At 43.8% G+C, this 9,478-nt stretch overlaps 1 protein-coding gene across 6 annotated transcripts in view; it reads left to right on the top strand.

Moving 5' to 3' along the window:
- Nucleotides 1–1,454: 1,454 nt before the first annotated feature.
- Nucleotides 1,455–9,478, top strand: part of MTOR (mechanistic target of rapamycin kinase) — a 95,810-nt gene continuing 87,786 nt past the window's right edge. For 5 of the 6 annotated variants that reach the window (XM_061602106.1, XM_061602103.1, XM_061602105.1 and 2 more), the window contains exons 1-7: nucleotides 1,455–1,563; nucleotides 4,095–4,251; nucleotides 4,958–5,066; nucleotides 5,285–5,517; nucleotides 6,915–7,115; nucleotides 7,956–8,090; nucleotides 9,072–9,338. In XM_061602106.1, coding sequence (XP_061458090.1) covers nucleotides 4,132–4,251; nucleotides 4,958–5,066; nucleotides 5,285–5,517; nucleotides 6,915–7,115; nucleotides 7,956–8,090; nucleotides 9,072–9,338 — 1,065 coding nt within the window. In that variant the 5' untranslated portion in view covers nucleotides 1,455–1,563; nucleotides 4,095–4,131. Of the gene's footprint in view, nucleotides 1,564–1,751; nucleotides 1,771–4,094; nucleotides 4,252–4,957; nucleotides 5,067–5,284; nucleotides 5,518–6,914; nucleotides 7,116–7,955; nucleotides 8,091–9,071; nucleotides 9,339–9,478 lie in introns of those variants that run through there. The other variant, XM_061602102.1, reaches the window with a different exon arrangement.

Raw genomic sequence — 9,478 nt, 5'->3', positions numbered from 1 at the left:
CTAACCATGTTTCTATCTCCTCTTGCTTTTGCTTTTGTTGTTGTTATGTGCCTTCAAGTCGACTACTGTACTTGATTGGAATTGCTTTTTAATATGTTTTAGACCATTTAAAAAATGTTTTTAACCTTTTTTTGAAAAAAGATGTTTTGAAAGTTTTTAAAAAAATGTGTTTAAAGATGTTTTGTTTTCATGTATTTTAAAGTTTGTTTTTATGATATTTTAAAGTGTTTTTAGTGCTTTTGTTTGCTGCTCTGACTCCTGCTGAGAGGAAGGGTGGGATATAAATCAAATAATAAATAAATAAATACACACATACATATATGCACACATATATACACACACATAGTGTATATGTATACATACATATACATATATATGAACGTATATATATTTTTAGGTGATTAATGGAATCCTTATAGGGATCCAGAGCAAGCTTGAGTGAAGTTCTGTTTGTTGCTTTCAAAACTGTTTCACGTATACATATATATGTATATTACACACATACACAGACTCAGTTTTCTCTATGGAGGAATGTTTTTCCGGCTGGATCGTAGGTTTTTCTCACGTGATGTTTTACTGAAATTCTGTTTTTCGTATGTTTTTATTCTGCTGAAGACTTAAATGTTCTTAGTTTTCCTTGCTTTGGAATTTTTAAAAATAAAAAAATAATTATTAACAGACTCTTCATCTAGGGCACCCTTCCACTCTCATTAAAAAACAGTCCTTAAAAACAAAGAGGAGTCAGCACACAGAGCTTATACATGATAAGAATCTTTCCATCATTATACTTTAACCTTCTGTTCCTAAATCCTATTTAGTAGAAGTAGAAGACCAATTTAGATTAATGAACCTAAATTCGGTATGCCCATTAATTTCAGTGGATTTCTTCTGAATAGGACTAGCATTGGATATAACCCTTAATATTTTATTATTAACTATGAAATAATGCGGCTGCGTGTTTGGTGGCTTTTATCAGACGCGCGCCTACTCCTCTGATTACGGTAGAGAAGCTTCAGAGAGGCGTCGGCCCCGACGAAAGGGAGAGTCATTTGGAGCGCCTCACTTTTCCAACCATAGAGCATTCATACAGCTAACGCGTTGAACACTTAGCGCACGCGCACTTTTTAGACCGCGACTCGGACCAGGACGGAAACGATTCTGAAGTCTCAATGAACGACTGTCCACCTTCTCCTTAACTGCTATTCTACGGGTCGCTCTCGGTGTCAATCCCGTAACCTGTCTCCTTTGATTGGACGGCTACACGTTACCTCCCTTTACTGTGCTTTTAGAGTGTGAGAGGGCGGGGAAAGGGCGAATGTTGCTTTCTTTTCTTTTTTTAAGGCGGGGGCGGGGCTAACTGTCGGTCCTCTCCTTCCTTGTTTTTATTCGTAGAGCCCCTGTCCATCGACAGACCCAAGGCTTTTCGTTGGTTGGTTTCGCCGGTTAAGGGCGGTGCTTGGCAATGAAGGTGGAGGGGGAGGAAAGGGGAAAGAAGGGGTAAACGAGAGCGGTTCGCCGGGCCGCGAAGGAGAGAATGAGGCCGATGAGGCTGTGAGGAGTGACGTAAGGAAGGGACGCGGCGACGTAGTGGGGGGCTGCGGGTTCTGCATGTGTGGCCGCAAGCGGGGAGGGAATTCCCTCCTTTTTACCTCACGCGGGGAAAAACCTACCTCAGAATAAATATTTTATCTCAGGATTTATTTATTTTTATCTCAGGATTTCAGGCTTTTTTTATTACACCACAAGTCCTCTACGTGCGCCTACTTGGGGGTAAGCCCCAGTGACTTCAAAGGGGCTTACTCCCCGTGTAAAAATGTCTATTAAATAGGTCCTCCTGCCTCACCCCCCCCAGTAACGATTATTGCTATTGTTCTTCTCATCCACACGTTTCAAGATAGAACTTACATGGATTTTTATGTTTTGGGGGAGGGGGTATATTATGGGTAGTCTCCTGCTCATTCCGACTCAGAGTTGTTATGTGCCTCCAAGTTGACTACGACTTATGGCGACCCTATGAATCAGCGACCTCCAAGAGCATCTGTCATGAATTGTGTCTTCTCATGATGTGTCCAAAGTATGATAACCTCGGTTTCATCATTTTAGCTTCTAGTGACAGTTCTGGTTTAATTTGTTCTAACACCCAATTATTTGTCTTTTTCGCAGTCCATGGTATGCACAAAGCTCTCCTCCAGCACCACATTTCAAATGAGTTGATTTTTCTCTTATCCACCTTTTTCACTGTCCAACTTTCACATCCATACATAGAGATCGGGAATACCATGGTCTGAATGATCCTGACTTTGGTGTTCAGTGATACATCTTTGCATTTGAGGACCTTTTCTAGTTCTCTCACAGCTGCCTTCCCCAGTCCTAGCCTCCTTCTGATTTCTTGACTATTGTCTCCATTTTGGTTGATGACTGTGCCAAGGTATTGATAATCCCTGACGTTCAATGACCTTGTTGTCAATTTTAAAGTTACATAAATCTTCTGTTGTCATTACTTTGGTTTCTTCACATTCAGCTGTAGTCCTTTGTGCTTTCCTCTTTAACTTTCAACAGCATTTGTTTCAAATCATTACTGGTTTCTGCTGGAAGTATGGTATCATCTGCATATCTTAAATTATTAATATTTCTCCCTCCAGTTTTCACATCTCCTTCATCTTGGTCCAATCCAGCTTTCCATATGACATGTTCTGCATATAGATTAAACAAATAGAGTGATAAAATACACCCCTGTCTCATACCCTTTCAGATGGGGAACCAGTAGATTTCTCTGTATTCTGTCCTTGCAGTAGCCTCTTGTCCAGAGTCTAGGTTGCGCATCAGGACAATCAGATGCTGAGGCACCCCCATTTCTTTTAAAGCATTCCATAGCTTTTCATGATCTACATAGTTAAAGGCTTTGCTGTAATCTATAAAGCATAGGGTGATTTCCTTCTGAAATTCCTTGGTCCGTTCCGTTATCCAACATATGTTTGTGATATGTTCTCTTGTACCTCTTTCCTTTCTAAATCTGGCTTGGACATTGGTATTTCTCGCTCCATATATAGTAAGAGTAGACCTGTTGAAACGAACGGACCAAAGTCAGTCACGCTCATTGATTTCTGTAGGGCCTGATCTTGAGTAAGGTCAGCATTGGATGCAACCTCATGAAAGTAAAATTTAACCCAGTGCTAGTCTTACTCAAAGCAGATGCATTGGAATGGATGGACATGTCTTAAGGCAGCAATCCATTTGTGTCTATTCAGAAGTAAGCTCCATGTGGTTCAATGGGGCTTACCCCCAGGTAAGTGCATATTGGATTGCATCCTAAGGCAGCAATCCAATATGTGTCTGTTCAGAAGTAAGCTCCAGGTTAGTTGTATTGGATTACAGCCTACACTGTGCTAGATGCTACCTATACTATTATTTTTTATTGTTTCTTTTATTTCTTGTATTTTCTTGTGTTACAATTTGAATTAAAAATCATGAGGAATACTTGATGTAAACATGCTGCAGACCACCGAAATGAAGCTCTTGGATTACTGGTGGCCCACGAACCACAGTTTGGGAACCTTTGGTTTAGTGAATAAAATAACTGAATGTTTACTAAATCTGGTTGCTTGAATTTAAGATTGCTTTTGCACTGATTTAAGATGTCCCATTCGTCATCAACATAGACAGGTCAGGAAGGAGGGGATCACTATAGCTTACAAAGATTCCATTTCCCTGGTTAGGCTTCCTGTGAAGGACTGTACTGGCTTTTAATGTTTGTCAGTGGTGCTAGGCTATTGGATTGAGGATCCTTCTGTCTTGCTACCCAACCACAGGTCCAGAACATTTGCACACTGTGGGATGTCAAACAAGACTCTACCCCACCCTCTCTGGGTGGAGGGAGGCAGTCAGAAAGTTCTTGGTGCTGAAAAGACAACAGAGATATTTGATGTGGGCCTGTGTGTGGGGGTTGTCCCATTTTCACAGAATCTCTGCAGGATATTCTGCAACCTGGAAACATAATGTGTCTATGACAGGCTTGAGATTGAGTGAGAGAGACTGAGTTGCAGCCTTTTCAATAAGTTCATAATGGTTTCTTTCCACCTTTCTGTCTCTTTAAGTGCCCAGACGGCTTGATGCCCCTGACTTGCCGCCACCATGTCGGGGACTGTCATTATCCTTCAGCAGTTTGCCAGTGGCCTCAAGAGCCGGAACGAAGAGGTCAGGGCAAAAGCTGCCAAAGATTTGCAGCATTATGTTACCATGGAGCTCCGCGAGGTGAGTGGGGTGGGAGGAGAACCGGGGAGAACTCCTTATGTGCATTTCCTGGGAATGAGAACAAGTGAAGTGTATCTTTTCCCAAAGGCCTTTGCTTTATTTGATTCCTTATTCCTTTCAACCAAGCTAAAAATTGTGTAACTGCATTTGTTCATCCCTTGCTTTCCTCTGTTGCCTTTCCCCATTATAAACGTTGGATTATAATTTCCTTGAGGGCAGGGATCTTTCTGCATTTGTACATGAGTGCTGTTTAAATCTTAATTTGACTAATAGGCCATTTAAAAACATAGTATAGGTAGCTGTCCTGTACCAGTTCAGACTTTTTGTCCATTAAGTCCAGTATTGACTACTCCTGATTGGCAGTGGCTCTCTGAAATCTCTGATAGAGAAAGGCTTGTCCTGTCATCTGCTCCTTTTTCACTGGAGATGCTGGCATTGACTCTGGGACCTTCTGTGCCCAGGTGCATACTCTGTCATAGAGCTATGGCTCCTCCCCATCATCACTCTTCCTCCCTTCCACCAAAGCACAAACAAGCTGGTCTAAGAATCTTCTTTCAGTTTGGATAATGTGTTTTTCTTAATGCCTTTTATTCATCCCCATCCCCCCCCCTAGATTTATGTAGGATAGAAAAGGTTTTACTTGATCTTTTTGTGGCCAGGAGCAGCTTCTTATTGAGTTGTGTGTTTTTCCCCCCCTCCTCTGTAGATGAGCCAAGAAGAATCTACCCGTTTTTACGATCAGCTGAATCACCATATCTTCGAGTTGGTCTCTAGTTCAGATGCAAATGAGAGAAAAGGAGGCATTTTGGCCATAGGTAGGTGTCTGGATGGGAAGGTTGCTCTTGAGCTGAAAAAAGCTCCCCACCTCTTCATTAAGCTTTCCAAAAACTGTCTTATTCTGTGATGGTTTGTGGAATAGGAAGAGGTAGTAGGGTTATGTTTAAATCAGTAAATTGTGGGAGTATTTACTTTTTCATTGTATTATCCAGATGCAATTGCACTTCAGCAACTCTGGTACTTTTCTTTTCCCCAGCAAGCCTAATTGGAGTTGAGGGAGGCAATGCTACCCGCATTGGTAGGTTTGCCAACTACCTAAGGAATCTCCTTCCTTCCAATGACCCTGTTGTCATGGAGATGGCCTCCAAGGCCATTGGGCGCCTGGCCATGGCTGGCGACACCTTTACGGCGGAATATGTGGAGTTTGAAGTGAAGCGGGCTTTGGAGTGGCTTGGAGCTGACAGGAATGAAGGCCGGAGGCATGCAGCAGTAAGAATCCATTCTTTTGAATAGCTGTGATGCAAACTGCTTGTGTGGGGCTTTTGAGGGTTTTTGGAGCAGTAGTTCAAGGGGTGATCTGGAGCTGGGAGCAAACATCCAGGCCTTGCTAACGACAAAGCCATGTCCACTCTGTGTGGGTTCTCCTTTTACGTCTCTTTCCCTTCTCATCCCAGTGGCTTAACTACCCACCATAATTTTTCCCGGTGTTGTTTTCAGTATATAAGATTTGCACTATAACACAAGGCAGGGTGGTCCAGAATGTTAACAGCTCTAAGGGCATATTATTACTAACTTTATTTATACCCCGCCGTTTTTCCAAATTAGAACTCACGGCGGCTTCCAGATAAAAAACAGATACAATTAAAACCTACCAAAGTTAAAAGCATATAATACATAAATAAATAAATTTAGACGGATATAATGAAAAAATGAACTCTAATTTAAAACAGCATTAAACTGTTTCTGATAATTAAAAACTACACTCATAAAATCAGAATAGTTAAAAAATAAACAAGCAAGAACAATATAACCTCCTTTTGGGCCTATCCTTAGCCGCCTTCGGAATCAAAGGCTTGCTGAAATAAGAAAGTTTTTACCTGTTGACGAAAGGACTGCAGGGAAGAGGCCATTCTTATCTCCTTAAGGAGGGAATTCCAAAGCCTAGGGGCAGCCACCGAGAAGGCCCTATCTCGTATCCTCACTAGTTGTACTTGTGAGGATGAAGGTATTGAAAGAAGGGCCTCTCCTGAGGATCTCAGGGCCCGGGCAGGCACATAGAGGGCAATGCGGTCTGACAAATAGCCTGGACCCAAGCATACTGCACTATGAAACATATGTTGGCTTTATCCCAGTTTAACACTTGCAGCTTTCCCCCAAAGAACTGTGGGAGCTGTCATTTGGTGAGGATGTTCTAACAGAGTTTCAATTTTTACCTGAATGGGGGATTTTTCCTTAAAGCAAATACCAGATTCAAAGGAGGGGATTTTCTTCAAGACCATAGCAGGGGAGGATATGGTTAAACTTTCCCTCCACTCCTGTTGCGATCCCGATAATGCTAAAACCTCTTTCTCCCCCCGCCCCACGTGCTATTTGTGTTTCACAAAAGAACCCTGCCTGTTAAACACAAATCTGCATTTAATGTTGCCTCTAGTTTGGTCCTGTGAGATAGGAGTGGGGCATAAATAAAACTCCACCTTAGAGTTGATAGTAGAGGACAGAAATCTGCCTTGCTCTTCATGGCGGAATATGGTGAGGCACCAAATTCACCTCGCTCTCTATGGGAGAGGCCCTTGTGTGTGAGTGTAAGGCTGCCAGCCCAGTTGGTAAGCATCTGGATTCTCATTTCCGCCTGTGGACTCCCTCTCTTTTTTCCCTCCCCCCTCCAGGTCTTGGTTTTGCGAGAACTGGCAATCAGCGTCCCGACCTTCTTCTTCCAGCAAGTGCAGCCGTTTTTTGATAACATCTTTGTAGCCGTCTGGGATCCAAAGCAGGCCATCCGTGAGGGAGCCGTTTCTGCCTTGCGAGCCTGCCTCATCCTGACTACCCAGCGGGAGTCAAAAGAGATGCAGAAGCCGCAGTGGTATCGAGTAAGGAGAAAGCTTCTTGGGCTGGGTGGGGGAAACTCTTTTCCATGCCATGCTATTGTAAATAGCACAGGGTAGGAGATAATTTTTTTATTTAATTCCCAAGCCTGTGTGAGTTTTTATCTGGTCAGCTGTCTTTCTTATGCAAAGTGACTGGCTGGGATTTTGCGCTACTGGGTATGGATGGGTGCGTGATGGTGGCTGGTTGAATAGTATAACATCATTTCAATCGTTTTTTATTTGATTATTACTATGTTGTATTTGATTTCTGTTTTGTTTCTCCTCAATGTGAAATAATTAAGAATGTTTCTAAATGAATGAAGTAAAATAAATGCCCTGAAAATATGAATTGCCAGCATTTGGAACCACCTGGGGCAGAAGGTGTTAGGTCTGGGCATACCTGTGTGGCCGCCTTCTTCACAGGTGACTTCTGTTTGAAAGAAAGGAGAAAGTTTACTTTAGCAGCCCAATCCTATATGTTTACTTAGCAGCAAGCTCTGTACCATGGTTTGCTTGTATGCCTGGAAGCTCAAACAATGGTTTGAGTTCTCAGCTACGGTTAGTGCACGCCGTGGTTTGTTGTGTCTGCTCTGAGCCATGGTGGTTAGCAGAGTGAGCCTTGATGTCCTTAGCTGAAATCTCAGTTCAGGCATGAACCCGCTGGCATGCTTTGGCCAAGCCTCGATCTCTCGAGCTCAGCACCCTCACCACCAGGCCTGCTCTGCATTGTAAAGATAAAAACACTGACTCACTTTTCAGTGTTGTAAAAGAATATGATGCAAGAATTTGAGCGCTAAGAAAAAATAGCTGTATAAATATGAAGTAGTAATATTGTCATTTCAGCAAACATACGAGGAAGCTGAGAAGGGCTTTGATGAGACTGTGGCCAAGGAGAAGGGTATGAACCGGGATGACCGCATCCATGGTGCCTTGCTGATCCTTAATGAGCTAGTGAGGATCAGCAGCATGGAGGGAGAGGTGAGTTAATAAGGGAGGTAGCAGCTGGGTTGTCATGCGTTTGATGGCCAGATTAAAGGGGGCTGTTCTGAACCCGAGCCCACAAGCATATTGGGATCGGACTAGTTGGGCCAGTGATAGGTTTTTAGAGGCAGCTTGCACCAGACATCTTCGTGCGCCGTTACTTGCCTTCAGTGCCCAGGTGACAGTAACCTCCTAAAACTATTACTCCCAGCATTCTGAACCCTCTTGGTTAAACAGCAGTTTGGGAGAAAAGCACCCCAAACACCCCCAAAACGGTTAAGGCAATTGTGTGTTCAAATTTCACGGTAAGGTTTTTCTCCTAAGGAACGCTTGGCATCTCCCAAGAAATCTCTTGAGCATTCTAGAGGATTTGGGGGCATGTTGATATGGCAGGCTCAGGATCCATCTTCAATGCCGCCCAGCAATTTAACATCATATGTTATCCCTCTTTTCTCTTCTTGCTCATTTTCTCAAGATTAGTTTCCGCTGAGGGTATACTAGGTTTACCACTCATTCCTTTTCCCTAGGGATTCTTTGGAGTTGTAGTTCTGTGTGTGTGAAGTGGAGGAGGGCACATAGAGGTCAGGTTGAGATTAAGACTACGTAGACACCATGTATTCAAAGCACATGACTTTCCCCAAAGGATCCTAGGGACTGTAGTTTGTTAAGGGTGCTTGGAATTGTAGCTCTGTGAGGGGTAAACTACAGTTCCCAGGATTTGTGGGGTGGGGAGGGAAGGTATGGTGTGTACACAGCCTAACAAAGAGATCCCTGATCGTTGGCCGGGCTGACGGGAGCTGTAGTCCAAAACATCTGGAGGGCGTCGGGTTGGGGAAAACTAAGCAGTCTGGTGTGTGGCAGCACTCATCTTATGTATGTTCCATGCTACGGCACCTCACTTCTGTGCCTAGGTTGCTTACGGGGTCAGTGGGGGGCACACCCAGTGTTAAGCACCCTTTTCTTTCCCTTTTTGCCCAGCGTCTTAGAGAAGAGATGGAGGAGATTACACAACAGCAGATGGTGCACGACAAATACTGCAAAGACCTGCTTGGCTTCGGGACCAAACCTCGCCACATCACCCCCTTTTCCAGCTTCCAGTCGGTACAGCCTCAGCAGTCCAATGCCTTGGTGGGGCTACTAGGCTACAGCCCCCACCCAGGCTTTGGTGCATCCCCTGTCCCGCCCAAGTCAACCTTGGTGGAAAGTCGGTGCTGCAGAGAGCTGATGGAAGAGAAGTTTGACCAGGTTAGTTCGAGGACGCCTCGCTCTCTTTCCTTTTGTTTTTGCTCTCAAGCTACGACAAAGCCGGCACATCGTGACAAGCAGCCTTTAAAGCAGCCTTTCCCAACCGGTGTGCCTCCAGATCTTGCTGGACCACAACTCCC

The sequence above is a fragment of the Rhineura floridana genome, chromosome 18 (assembly GCF_030035675.1).
Source record: "Rhineura floridana isolate rRhiFlo1 chromosome 18, rRhiFlo1.hap2, whole genome shotgun sequence".
Lineage (NCBI taxonomy): Eukaryota > Metazoa > Chordata > Lepidosauria > Squamata > Rhineuridae > Rhineura > Rhineura floridana.
This window is presented reverse-complemented; position numbering and strand designations above follow the sequence as displayed.